Source organism: Betta splendens, chromosome 13 (assembly GCF_900634795.4).
Source record: "Betta splendens chromosome 13, fBetSpl5.4, whole genome shotgun sequence".
In the NCBI taxonomy this organism is placed as follows: Eukaryota; Metazoa; Chordata; class Actinopteri; order Anabantiformes; family Osphronemidae; genus Betta; species Betta splendens.
This window is the reverse complement of record NC_040893.2, coordinates 2,476,503-2,491,590: the sequence shown is the minus strand read 5'-3', so window position 1 is coordinate 2,491,590 and position 15,088 is coordinate 2,476,503. Positions and strand designations below refer to the sequence as shown.

Genomic DNA, 15,088 nt, shown 5'->3' with positions numbered 1-15,088 from the left:
CTCTGTCTCTTGTTGCAACAGTGGCTCTCAAAGTTAGACATCCTTTTTATGTTTGATGGCCTATTTTTCACAGTGGGGAGGAATGTACATGTTAGGGTTACAGAGGGGTCTGAGTCTAGACAGGGAAGACAGAAAGGAGAGAGGAAGAAAGGGTGCCAATGCTGCAGAGAGGGTGAGTGTGTATCTATGGCTGAGAATGCATGAGGCATTTACTGTCACCTACTGTATATAGAACGCCTAAAAAGACATTTTGGAAAAATGTGGCCATCAACTGGATAATAATGCAACAATAAATGTAAAGGTTCCCGTGCTTCACAATCTACACTCTGGGCTCATGGGGCTCAGGGTAGCGTTAAGACAAATAAAAGCTAATCATTTCAAAACAGTAACAGATTAAAAGTTTAACAAGTTGCCAGAATGACTAAAGCTTAATGACACTGGAGTGAGTATCTAGAAGTAATGTAACAGGGAAACGGTAGAGCAAGCGTTGTAAAACACGGAATTGAGTTATGTAAGGTGAGCCATTGCTCAGTCCCCTGTTACTGGCTTCTCTGAAGTGTTTATGACGTTCTACCGTCGTTCTGCCGACCTACACCTGTAAATAGACAGGAATATTCCTGGAAACCTCTGATTAATGACAACAGTGGTGTTTTACACTCAGCAACACCTTTGGGGTCAAGCAGTGCACACTGTGTGTCTGTGTGTGTGTGGGGAGACAGACAGTGTGCGCTTCCCTGTTTGTCAAACACAATGGTGTTTGACAAACAGGGGACAAGGTTGTGGCAGGCTAATCCGTGTCCCTGGAAAAGAGGTACTGGAATGACCAGTCACTGGAATCACACAGCACGCACACACAGTGTGTGCAGTAAATTGTCCAACAAACAGCTGGTGTTGCTGTCCTTGTTTGTGTAAGGATCACTAGCACTGTCACAGACAGTCAGTAGCAGGCCGTACATAGCCTAACTTCCTCATGCTTGATGAACACTGTTTGAGAAATTAGAGATTCTACCCACTGAACTGTACATGTACTTTAATAGTACTGGTTCCTATGAAAGATTTTTGTGCGCAAGTACCTGGAGTCAGCTCAAAAGCCTGATCTTCCAGCAGACTGACCACCGCATGGCCATGTTACTTCTCAAACTCGGTACATTCTTCCTGTGTGTCGCCACGTACATACTGTAATATTAGTTATTTTATATGTTTATTAAAAATAAACACAGTACAGCTAGATTTGCAGTTTTGCCTCTCATTTCACAACACGTGACTCCTTTGTACCAATAAATATGGTGCATATTGGTGCATAATTCAAGTTCTTATACAGAAGGTTACCAAGTTTTATAAATGGTGTCAGTGTGAAGTTATAACATGTATATGAACCCATTCCCAAGACAACAAGTACAAGGAACCCAACGACGGCCCTACTAGTGCCTCACCATGCAGTGGAGATCCCGAGGGGCTGCTGGACAGTCCAGGTATTGGACTACAGCGGCCTCCGATGCCCCCACCTCCACCTAGGATGCAACCACCTCCTCCTATGCCTCCTCCTCCAGCTCCTCCTAACACAGCCACCCTATTCAGCTCCTGTTCGATCTCCTCCAGGCCAGCACTCTTCTGGAAGCGTGACATTCGGTTGACGACCCGTGGGGACATGTGCGTCCGGGCGCAGGGTGCTCCACCGTAGGGGTTGATGGGAAAGACGTGAGTTGTGCCACGAAGGGTGCTGATTGCTACCCAGCGACTGTCTTGGCTGAAACACATGTCTTGGACCTGCAAAGAAAAAGGCCACATACATTTCATTTACTTAACAACATTTTACCTTTTCCAGTCATTAGAAATTAGGTTGTATAGAAATAAGCTGGGGTACATTTGTCTTCCTTTGTTGCTGGTAGTTAATGGACATTTGTTCACAAGGTTGGAGCATTAATGATGGCTGCCCTAAAACTCCCTACAACCTCTGCACATACAGTATTAGTCAGAGTACGGTTTTGTACCTGTACCTGTCTCTAGACTTGCGTGTCTAGAACAGACCAAAAGCTGAATGGCTCAAATTTCCTTACAGCTCATTTCTTACAAAATAGGATGTTGTTTAAAAAATGTTTTCATGTTTTTCATGACTACAGATTCTAAGCACCATCCAGCTTTTCCAAATTGCCAAGGTGCCCATTAGTAAAGATTAATGTTATAAAGAAAAGCATAATTTTATTTGTATTTTTCCAAAAATTTATTTTGAAATGAAGACTGTTCAGCAATTTTGGGAAAGTTCCATTATATAATACATTTTGTTGTATGTAAACTAAAAGAAAGGGTAAATGCCATCATGTGTTCCTTCCTCTTGGACGGTACTAAAGGAATCTACGGAAAAGATCCAGGAGTAAGTTGAGACAAGTCAACAAGTGAGTCAGCCAGTCAGTCAGTCAGACCCGATACCAGCAGGCTTTTCTGATCTTTTGCCAGACTAGGTAATTGTCCCCAGCAATGACACTTAATGGGGCATCTTCTGCATACCAGAAAGTCACAGAGATGATGAAAGAAGAGGTCATGAATAGGGATGCCTGTGATATGAGAAAGGGCTACTATGTCACAACACATACTGTATATTATTATTATATTATACTGCAACACTAAATAAAACCTTCTTATAACATTAACCTAAAGGTGTTCTTTCAGTGGGGCTGGAATCTAGATATCAAACAGTGTCAAATGTTATTATGATGCAAATGTTAATACTGATGCCAACAACAATGTGACTGACAGATCAGGAGGAAAAGAGAAGACGACTGGTAACATCAAAATGCCTCAACTATGTGGAGTACAATTAAACCTGACCTTTCTGAATGCAACATGTCCAACATACTGCAATAAAGTAAAATCTAATTACAGTACAGTACATGCATGTATGGTAGGTAAAGCAAAGGGTCACTTTGAGATAAATGAGCAAGACAGTTAGTAGCATGCTTTTGGCTGCCTTGTTTGATTTATTAGCTACCTTAAAAGCAAACTATGTTAGCTTAAGCATAAGTAGCATGTTAAATACTTGAACTTATTAGACAAGAAAATTAATTAACAGATGTCGACTTTGAGGCAAAGTGTAAATGAGGTCAAACCTATGTTTCATACATATTTCGGCTCCTAGAGCTTGAAGCTTGGAAGGGAAATCAGACGAACCCAACCTCCACCCACAGAACAGCCTTCATATACCCACATCACTGAAATCGCAGGTGATGGTGCATGCCTGAAAAACTTTTAATTACTTCAGTGATTTGCTGTGGCTCAGAATTCATCTAAACTATAGGCCTTTGGCAGACCCTTTCAGCTGTTATCAGCTAAAAGTCTATTTACCTGGCATGGGGTCAGTGCCAGCGAGGCCAATGTGTGCCCACTGGAGACAGATAAGGCGTCTCTCCATCCACCTCTCCAAAGACTTTATCACTCTCCAGCGTGCGTGTGTGTGCAGTGTGTGATGATAACCTTTGGCCTAAGCACTAGGCTAAGGCTAACATTGGCTATTTACAACGGGTTTGATCAAAGCAGGCTTGGTGTGCAGTCGGTCAGCGGACCTGCTGTTTGGTCATACATTAACTCTAAGGCTGCGAGAGTGTGTATGTGCCATAGTGTGATAGTGTGTTTCCCTAGTCAATAATTCTGAACTGAACAAGGTCTGAAGTAGTTTTGTTGAATAAGCAATTATAATTTGGGGCCAAGGTTTCTGCGTATTACATACAAATATACCATAGGTGTGTTCTACAGAAGCACTGTATGAAGTCTCAGCTTGCAAAACATGACATTGTTTATTGACATGCACAAAAACACTCCATGTTCAAAATACTTGTTTAAGAAGACAATGGTGTGAACTCTGTAAACATACTGTAATGCAACAACAATGTTGCATTATTGTGTGATGGAAGGCTTTACCTACTCAGTGGTCCTGGGCATTTGTATTATGAAGCACAAAATGTTTGTTTTGTTTCAAGGCCTGTCCTAATCAGGCCAGTTGTGCAGCCATAGTCTTGTCCACAGCTGTGTTGGATTCCATGTTTTAGCATTTTCTTTGTCTAGTGTATGTGTCTTTGTTGCATGATTTGTTAATTTTACTTAACATTTGTGTAGCGCACAGCCAACTGAGTTAACAGACTGATTTCTGAGTTTTTCTGAGACACTGAAGTACTGTATAGTCCAGTAAAGAATGATTGACCACATCATAGTCCATCTGCAGATGACCTGGCTTGGAAGGGAAGCCACCTGTCAATCTGTCATTGTAGTAAGTCATTCTGCAGCAGGTGCAGGTGCAAATGCTGAAACACATTTCTGAACAGCAAAATCAGCATCTACACACACTCGAGTGATCACTGCTTTAAGAAGATGATGTTTTAAAGCTGTCACAACCCCACAGAGAAAGGGTCTGCAGGAATCAATACAGGAGACATTAAAGACAACTGCACTTACAGACCGTGATCGTCAGTTAGAGTCAATGAAGTCAAACTACAGGTGAGTAGTGAGTCTAAGTCATGTTAACTCACCCAGGTGTTTTTGTGGAGTTTGCGTGTTCTCCTCATGTCTGTGGGGGTTTACTATGGTTTCCTTTCACAGTCCAGAAACCAGCAGTTAAGTTGAGTGGGCAGTCTACATCTGTAGGTGAGAGTGAGTGGGTGTCTGTGGCCCTGTGATGTCACTGGCAACCTGGTTGACGGCTGAGAAAGTCTCCAGCATGTCTACCACTCTGGGAGGAATAAGTGCCTAAGCTAGTACATGAGAGTTTCTACGTACAGTAGAAGCACAGACATGCTGAAACATGAACCCATGAATTTGTTACTTCTAGGCTGGACTATGTAAATGTTTTGATTAAAATTAGCAAGACTATATTTCTCACAAATAAGGTTCTCTTTAGTGGCTTACCATAAAATTCTTTCTACTTATTTTCAAAGCACTTAATAATCGAGCATCTTGAATTTGGTATGTTCCAGAGAGCGCTGGTCTATGCACTGTTTTTAGGGTTTCTAAATGAACAAAGGGAGGCAGAGCCTTTAGATACCAAGGACCAAGGTCTTCTCTTTGGGAACCAGCTCCAAGTTTAGGTTTAGGAAGCAGAGACACTCTCTAATGAGACTGTGCAACCAGATATTTATTACCATCTTCCATCACAACGTTTATTGGCCACTTGTGCCACACACAGCTTGCATTATGTTATAATGACCTGTAGGATGCACTCTCACTCAATATTTTGCAATCACGAGAATGTTACTTCAGCAGGTGGTCAGCCAGATAAAAAGTAGTTTGTACCAACTGTTATTCGTTGATTATTGTTTTTATTAAGGCCACCCAGACCTTGCATACAAATCAGTAGCACTTTGTACTGAATCTTTGTACTGTCGGTGCCTGTAGACACTGTTGTATTGTGAAAATGGAGCTAGTTTGAAATTTATTATTATTTATATATTTAAAATGTATTCTGCACCCTGTGGCACCCAATGTCCAAAAGTAATAAAACGTAATAAGACAGAGGATTAACGAGATTTAAACCAACACTTCTGGACTGTATCTTCAGCTACACAGTGCGGTACAGTGCGGGTACACAGTGCTATTGTACATACAAAGAATACACATGGGAGTGCTATTCAAACCTTGGCTTCGGTTTCCCCACGATGTAAAGTATAGAGATGATGAACAGCACTCTGTGAGGAAGCCCATGGATGAGTGAGAATCTGGAAGACATGGAAATCGTGGCCCACGGTGTCAGCAGTCACCAGCAGCATACCTGCAACAAACATAAAACATGAAATCATCAAATCATCAGCACCATGTCATCACTCAAAGAGCTAACATCAGCAAGTCCCCAAACATTCACTGGTCACATATACACACAAATGAAACCAGTAGCACGCAAAAATCTAATTGTGTAGCTACAGTACATGAAGCGTGGGGCACAGTAATTAGTAATTGCCATGTCTTGAAATCATACCGTACCTGAAAGCGAGTGTAAGAGCTTTTATAACAATAATAAATATATATTTCTACTTCTTTCTATTACTACCACCTCTCAAGGAGTGCAGACATGTTGTCTCTCTGCTCCCACTTTACTTTTGCTTGCAGTGTCCTTGTCCTGTCTCTTCTGAGCACCCTGATCTGCTATTCTGGAATAACATTTTTAAACATGGAGTGAATCAACTGGTCACTCAATGCATTGGACAAAATGTTCGCACAAAGGAAAGAATCACCAGGAGAACCACTGTGCCCCTCGGGACTCTTGCCTCCGGCTACGTGCGAGACGCTTGGAATTCCTGGTGCCCCATGTGTCTGGAGCCACTGTCCATCGAGGATGCAGAGGATCTATTCATATTTTGGACTTTGATAACAGGGCTACTCATGATTGGCCTTGGTGGTGCCCTGCTTTATCGGAAGATTGATTGAGTTACAAGCACCGCTGGGGGCCATGGTTACTGACGGAATTACACCAGAAGATGGCCCGGATTGAAGGACTGATCAGTAACATCTCAGCCCGTTCGGATACCCGGATTGCAGGACTGACTTGCAAGATCTCCGCCCATTCAGAGGAAGACAAGAGACAGATGTTTAACATCTGCAGACAAACTAAACACTTCGTTACTATGGTGACAGCCTTGTCTGACAGGCTTGAGGAGATTTCACAAGTAAGCCATGGTCCCACAAGAGGTGATGAAGCCCTGAGTTCTGACCGATTGGACTACTGATCTAGACAAATTAGTCATGGATTGTTAAAATGTATTAGAATTGGCTGTGTGTTATTCAGTCCCTTCTCCCTTTTACCCTCCCTTCTCAGGTCCAATCTAGCTCACCAGCTGTGGCTCTATCTTCTTTCCCTTGTTTTGTCTCCCTTCAAGGACAACTGTTGGACTGGTTTGTAAACATCTTGGTCGGCCTCGGTCACACATCTGTAAACAACACTTCACTATACTGATGCAGATACGCCCCCCCCCCCCGCCCATCTTACAGTTTCACCTTCTGCTCTCCGACGTTACATATCTGTCCTGATGTACCCCAAAAAAAACATTCCAGCAATGTTTCCACTTGTACTGTGTGTATGCGTGTGTTTCTGTATTGTATTGTTTTGTACTGCAACTTGTTTCCACTGTCAGCGGAGCGTGGCACCGCAGATGGCTGCCTGGGTGTGCCAACACCAAGACAAGTTCCTAATTCTGTAAAGTGATCTCCACAGGACCTAGCAATAAAGCTCTTTCTGATTCTAATTCTGATATTCCCTCCAATGCTGGATCTATGTAAAAAATTACAGCTCCATTACAGCTAGTACACTGTCGAAGTGATAGAGCCAAACAAACCAGAACAGTTTAACTGTATTTTACTCTAGTTGCTCACAAGAAGACAGACGGCACATGTGTGAAGCACGTACACTAGACAGCATGATTTACTGTGCTTTAACACTAGAACTACTGGGTTTTCTAAATATACCCATTCCTACTAGAAGGTGGTCAAATGATCTGCTCGGCTAGCTGAGACCCTGAATCATCTGTGAACAGCTGCCTTTGTTAGGTAAAGAGGGCCATCACTGACGCACTCTAGGTGGTGGGTTGCGTGGGCTTGCTGACCCTGCTCCTGTCTGCAAGGCTGCACAGTTCCTATGAGTCTATGAGTGACATCCACTGTTACAATGTTCCACCGCTATGTGCTTGGATTTACAACATGAAAGGATGTGCAATAGGAGCAAAAAGCAATAAGAGACATCAACAATACAATAAGACAGTTTTAGATCCTTCTCAGATGTGGCGAAGTTCTGTTTATTTACTAAAAAAAAAAACTAGTTCAAATATAGTTTGCACTGTAACGTCACCAAAAATTACAGAAAAGATAACAGTACATCCATCAAATTTTAACACATGTGCAATAAAAAATATAAACAGAAAACGCTTGAGAGCGTTTCCGTTTTATATTCCGTTTATTTCGTTATTACTGCTTTCACCTGTACCACATAAAGTTATTGCAGAGCTACAGCCGTGTTCCTACAAAGTTAACCAGCTGTTTATTTCGTTATTCCCTCTTTCATGTCCGTCTGGTGAATGAAAGTGGGCGTGGCCATCCACGTCCCAGAGCGGTGACACTGGGGGATGGGAAACACGCATCAACACGCAGCACAAAGATCTGCGTTTCTCTGCTGCTACAGCCTCGGCTGCGTTGGGTTGTTAGTCTCCCTTTCACCTCTACCATATGAAATGAAATGTGTTCCTACGAAGTTGATCAGCCGCTTTCAGAATCAGTATCGTGTTTTTCCCCAGCTTTGAACAGGGAAAACATTTTTTATTTACAAAAGAATGTTTGTCAAAGTTATTGTCACCAAAAATTACAAAAAAAAAAACAGAAGAACAAAAGTACAGCCATATAGTTTGAACAAATGTGCAAAAATAATATAAACAAAAAACTCGTGAAAGCATTTCCGTTTTTATATTCCGTTTATTTACACATAAAAAGTTATCGCAGAATTATTCCCATGTTAAAAATATACAAAGATCACCTCCAATGATAGAAGACAGTTTTAGATTTTTCTCAAATGTGGCGAGGCTTCATAAAAAAAAGTTCACACAGTTCACACATGGTTTGCGCTGTCACCAAAAATTACAACCAATTACAACCAAGTGGGTAAGTGTAAAATAATGACACATTGTTCGTTTTTTGTCTGCTTTGCGTTGCAGTCACTTGTCACAGAAGTGGCATGTCCATGGTCTTTGCTTGATACACTGTCCACATGTGTATTTGTAGCAGCCAGCACATCGCTTGATCGTGCGGTTCTCTTTACAGCGATGTTTTATTTGGCACACAGATCTTTTTCCAGGGCTAGGCGTGGCAGGTTCGTTTCATTATCTATGCGTGTAAATGTGTGGAGATTGGTGGGGAACTTGCTATCAGCATAAGAGAGGTGTTTGTAGCGGTGGTACAGGTGAATGCAGGGTGGGCCCGTTATCACCCATAGCAAGTGCACCATTTGCATTTACATGTTGCATATGAACAACGAAATTAATGAAATCTACGTTTGAAAAAACTTTTAGGAGTTCTGTGTCTACATGAAAGCGGGCAGAACAACGTCCGTCTATGACTCACTGCTGAAAACGGCTGGTGAAACATAGCTGTAACTCTGCAATGACTTTATGTGGTACGGGTGAAAAGGGGAAATAACGAAATAAACGGAATATAAAACCGAAACGCTTTCAAGCGTTTTTGGTTTATATTATATTTTTAATTACACATTTGTTCAAACTATATGGCTGTACTGTCGTTTTTTTTAATTTTTGGTGACAATAACTTTGACAAACATTCTTTTGTAAATAAAAAAATGTTTGCCCTGTTCAAAGCTGGGGAGGAACACATTTCATTTGGTACAGGTGAAAGGGAGACTAACAACCCAACGCAGCGAGGCACTTTTTATGTGTAAATAAACGGAATATAAAAACGGAAATGCTTTCACGAGTTTTTTGTTTATATTATTTTTGCACATTTGTTCAAACTATATGGCTGTACTTTTGTTCTTCTGTTTTTTTTTTGTAATTCTTGGTGACAATAACTTTGACAAACATTCTTTTGTAAATAAAAAAATGTTTTCCCTGTTCAAAGCTGGGGAAAAACACGATACTGATTCTGAAAGCGGCTGATCAACTTCGTAGGAACACATTTCATTTCATATGGTAGAGGTGAAAGGGAGACTAACAACCCAACGCAGCCGAGGCTGTAGCAGCAGAGAAACGCAGATCTTTGTGCTCCGTGTTGATGCGTGTTTCCCATCCCCCAGTGTCACCGCTCTGGGACGTGGATGGCCACGCCCACTTTCATTCACCAGACGGACATGAAAGAGGGAATAACGAAATAAACAGCTGGTTAACTTTGTAGGAACACGGCTGTAGCTCTGCAATGACTTTATGTGGTACAGGTGAAAGAAGTAATAACGAAATAAACGGAATATAAAACGGAAACGCTCTCAAGCGTTTTCTGTTTATATTTTTTATTGCACGTGTTAAAATTTGATGGATGTACTGTTATCTTTTCTGTAATTTTAGCATTTGCATTTACATGTTGTAAATGAATAACGAAATTAACCAAATCTACGTTTGAAAAAACTGTGAAGAGTTCCGTGTCTACATGAAAGCGGGCAGAACAATGTCCGTCCATGACGCACTGCCGAAAGCGGCTTGTGAACCTCTGTACTGTACTGCCGTCTTTTTTGTTTTTCTGGAAACGCTACAGTGCAATAATTTATTTAGTTTTTTTGTAAATAAGCAAAGCAGCAAAACTGTCTTATTGTATTGTTGATGTTTTTCATTGCTTCCTTCGGTGAGACCGCAACAATGACACTCGTCCTTTCACGTTTTTAAATCCAAGCACATAGCGGTGGAACATTGTAGCAGTGGATGTCACTCATAGACTCATAGGAACCTGAGTAGGAACCCTGCTCTGCCTTGCAGGCAGCAGCAGGGTCAGCAAGCCCATCCGTCCCACCCCACAGAGTGCGTCGGTGATGGCCCTCTTTACGTAACAAAAGCGGCTCTTGGCAGGGTGCCAGCTGGAGCGTGGCGGACAAGTGATCACCCAGCCGTAGTTAGGGGTATATGTAAAGGTGTACGTCCCTTAGTAGTTCTAGTGTTAAAAACAACAAACTGTCAGTTATTATGTGTTGCACTCATAAAATGATCCACAGTTTGGTTAAAACCAGGATCCAGTCACGTGCCTCTTTAAGCTTAAACTACATGAATGGTCCTACATTCATATGGCCGCTGACTCTACAGTACGCGTGTATGTATGTATGTATCTTTGTGCGCACTGATATTCAGGAAAATACCACAGTTCAGCACAGTCCACCGACAGTCCTTTTCACTTGTTCCTGTTTTATTTGAAGCTCGTCAAACTCCAGAAATCATACAGTAGGCCCTCACCGTAAACAAAATGCTCAACAAACCACACCAGATCAAACCAAGTTCTAAGCAGGCGCAAATAAGAGAAAACCCAGCAGAGCTTGTCAAGTGCAATCCATGAGCTACATCCATGCTACACAAACTATGAAGTAATGGAATGAAACGCACTGATGACTTAGTGTGGGTTTGAAAAAAAAACAAACAAAAAAATAGAATAATTACCAATTTCTCTAAGTTTTTCACAGGTTCTTTTTTGTGGAAGCGGCAGTAGGTTGCAATTAGTGGCCAGGCTTTATTGGATGACATGTCAAATGTGAAAAGAGGAGACTGGAATGGCAAGATTAAAAGCACTAAGCAACATGTGTGTGAGGGAGGAAAAAAACCTTCTACAAAGATGAAAAGCATGCACAATCACTCATTCAGTGGAAATATATGTAAGTGTTCCATCAGACTTGTGCATGACTGAACACTTACTACATCTACATTTACATAAAAATAAGAGGGCGGTACCCAATGGATGAGTGATGGGGCATTCAAACTATCAGTGGTGGAGGGAGGAAAGCAGAAAAGAAGCCAAGGAAAGTGTGCATTAAGACAGTGGTTAGCTATTCATGCTGTATCAGAAGAACCAGAAAGCCAGAGAGCTAAGGCCCAGAGCTTGTAAACTCTTGAAAACCCACGCCCCAAACGAGGTGCCAAGCCACAAGAAGCATTTGCGTCAACTGGGAAAACAGAGAAAAAAGGGACAGGGCCCTTCTAATTATAGAGTCTGGAAACGGAAGCGCAGGGTGATTAGGAGTTGAGGCGCTGTGGTCTGTTTATCTGGGAGCTTCCTCTGGCTCTAACTCTTGCTCCTCCACACTGAACTCTTTCTTTCTTTCTACCTCTTCTCTCTGTTTTGGACACCGCTCACCCAGTGGCCCCTGAGTTTGTGATAGATGATACTTGGCTGATGCATTTTGACCAGGGCTGGTGCTTCACTCTTATGCTGATGGTTGAGTCTGGCTCCAAAAAAGCAACAACTTAGAACAGCTGGAGAGCTTTCTGAGCATGAATGCCCATGGAATGGGGCTTTTGTGGCCTTGTTGAAATACAGAGGCCCTTGCCGAGAGGCGTCAGTCGGTTAGCCAGCGGGAAGGCAAAATTAGACAGTAGCTAAGCCACTTGGTGGGTGAAAAGAGAGGGTTTTGGGCAAACCAGCGGCTGGACAGAACAAGGGTTGACACGTCCTATTTATAACACCTCCAACCAAGACTTACAGTGTCATTTATGACCTTTAAAAGCACTGAACTGGACTAGATGACCTCACATTTGCAATAAACGCAAGATATGAGGGAATAAATAATTTAATTGAATTTGTTTAATAAATATCAAATTTTGATATGTTTGTTCTGCTGTAGATATTGCTGTCCCGTCTATGCCTGCTAACCCCACAAAAAGATGCACTCTATTACATTAATAAGATGTTGCAGTTGAAAAGTAGTGGGGCTACAATTACACTTACAATTACTTACTGCAGCAGATGGGAAAAGGGAGGAAGGATAAAAGGAAGAGTGAAAGGGCAAGAAAAAAGAGTCTGAGTAACAAATACGAAGGCAATTTACACACTTGGCAACTGAAGAGGCCACAACAAAACGTGTCCATCTCTTGATTAACAACAGTAGGCTGAATAGGATTTTAATAAGAAAATTCAGGAAAATCTCAAATTATAATTATGTGGAAGGCATTAAGCCTAAAAGATGAAAGACTGTCCTTGAGTGGCTCATGACTCTATCTAAGAGTTACATCACACCTTTTTCTTCACTACAGTACATTCAAATATGTCCATTTATAGTTATCAGAAGTAGTTATCAGTGAAAATGTACAATGTACAGTAATAGTCATGAAAATAAGGAAGGAGGTGTGTTCAAACGTTTGACTAGCAGTGTAAAAAAAAATCCCCACTCGCCCCTTCCTTGGAGTGGTCTTATTCCTGCAAGATCAGGTCTGTGCAGTATCTTAGGACTGCACTCTTCTGGACTGAGGTATCAGATGTTGTTGCTGGGATCCGCTGGAGCCACTCTCCAGCCCACTTTTTTCCTATCACAACGAGTACCACTGGTGCCCTCAACCTCCACATCTTCTTTATCTCTTCTTACAGCCCTTAGTAATTCTCGATCTTCTTGTTTTCCTTCTTCCCGGTGTTGCTATCACCTACTGTAGGATTGCTACATCTCTCACTACAGCATTGTTCTCCTGTTTGTCCACCACTATTATGTTGGGTTGGTTGGCCATTACCAGTCCCACAGGATCTTAGCTCTGTCATTCTCAACCACTTTTGGAGGTGTGTCCCATTTTGATCTCGTTTGGCGTTCTTGCTTCTGCTGTTTCGTGTGTTGTTGTTTTAGGGGAATCTTTGCACAGCCTGCACCTGGGGTCCTGCCTGGTATAGTAGATCCCAGCCTCTATTGATCTGGTACTGAGAGCCTGCTCCTGTGCTGCTAGGATCAGTGCCTCCCTGCTGTCTTTCAGTCCAGCTTGGTCCAGCCACTAGTAGGATTTGTCGATATCAGCCACTTCTTCTATCTGCCAGTGGTACATACCGTGCAGGGGTTTGTCCTTCCATGAAGGTTTCTCCTATTCCTTTGCATCCTCCTCTGGTTTCTGCTGCCTGAGGTATTCACTAAGCATGTCATCTGTTAGAGCCATCTTCCTGATGTATTCATGGAGCTGACATCAGTGTTTGAATGTGAGTATATAGCTAGAATTAGAAGCATCCTCTCTCAGAGTGATGCAAAGAAACTGATCCATGCATATGTTACCTCTAGGCTGGACTACTGTAACTCCTTACTCATAGAATGTCCAGAGGAGCCAGAGTTCTGATGGGACTTGGAAAGCGAGATTACATTTCTCCAACATTAGTTTCTCTGCACTTTTTTTTACTGCCTGTAAAATGTAGGATAGAATTTAAAATTCTCCTATTCAACTACAAAGCATTTAATGATAAAGCTCCTTCTTATCTTAAAGACCTCATAGTTCCTTATGCTCCCAGCAGAGCACTTCATTCTCAGAGCACTGGGCTACTTGTGGTTCCTAGAGTCTTTAAATGTAGAACAGGGGGCAGAGCTTTTAGCTACCAAGCTCCTCTCCTCTGGAACCAGCTCCCTCTTCAGGTTCGAGAAGCTGACACACTCTCCACCTTTAGGATCACGCTTAAAACTTTCCTTTTTGATAAAGCTTATAGTTAGAGATGGTTCAGGTAACTGGCAATGATTGTTAGTCACAGGAACCATCTCTTAGTTAAGCTGCAATAGATATAGACTGCTGGGGGACTTCATTTATACACTGAGCCTCTGTTTCCGTATACCTCTTCTATCCAATAACCTTCTATCATTGTTCCATATTTAACTAACCTTGTCTCTCTCTTTCCAGTAGTTGTGCTTCTTCTCCCCCCTCTCTTTCTCTCACTCGGTCCTCACCTACGGGTATCATTTGATTCAGAGCTGTGTCTGTGATGGGCAGCTGCAAATCGACCATCTTGCCTGTATCCTGTATCCAGTCCCTGGTCCAACCGTCCTGCCTGTGCTCTGTTGTTGCTTGTTGTTGCTTGTTTGTTGTTGTTGTGCTTTTCTCTCTCTATCTCTCCCCTCACCCCAACCGGTCGAGGTAGTTGGCCGCCCACATTCAGCCTGGTTCTGCTGGAGGTTTCTTTCTCATTAGAGAGGGGGTTTTTCTACTGATGCTATCAAATCAAATGCAATTAAATGCTTGCGGTATGTGGAATTTGTTGGGTTTAGTTGTGTAAGGTCTTAAACCTTACCTTGTAAAGTGCCTTGAGATAACTTTGTTGTGATTTGGCGTTATATAAATAAAATTAAATTTAATTTAATTGAGTGTGAATGGGTGAATGAGCAGTACTCTGAAGCGCTTTAGATCCTGGAAGGGTGATTAAAGCGCTATATATGTACAAACCATTTACCATTAGTTTAGTTAGTGATCACTGATTGTGATAGACTGAATATTGGTGTTAGAGACATCTTGTAAGACTGAGGTATTTACTAAATTGTAATCTATACGGGAGTGAGGGTGGTGAACTGGCGAGAAGAAGGTAAATTCCCTGGAGCTGGGATGAAGAGAACGCCATGTGTCACACAGACCGACATCATTTACTGTACATCATATACTGTTTTAAGGTCTGTACTGATCGCCAGTTCCTGTTCCTCACA

At 42.0% G+C, this 15,088-nt stretch overlaps 1 protein-coding gene across 10 annotated transcripts in view; it reads right to left on the bottom strand.

Moving 5' to 3' along the window:
- bcas3 (BCAS3 microtubule associated cell migration factor) overlaps nt 1–15,088 on the bottom strand; it is a 286,604-nt gene that overhangs the window by 211,454 nt on the left and 60,062 nt on the right. For all 10 annotated transcript variants that reach the window (XR_003787971.3, XM_029171342.2, XM_029171343.2 and 7 more), the window contains 2 exons: nt 5,619–5,752; nt 1,434–1,767 (listed from right to left, as the gene is read on the bottom strand). Coding sequence is in view for 9 of the 10 variants with exons in the window: in XM_029171342.2 (XP_029027175.1) it covers nt 1,434–1,767; nt 5,619–5,752 (468 nt within the window). In the remaining variant the exon portion in view is untranslated. The remainder of the gene's footprint in view (nt 1–1,433; nt 1,768–5,618; nt 5,753–15,088) is intronic.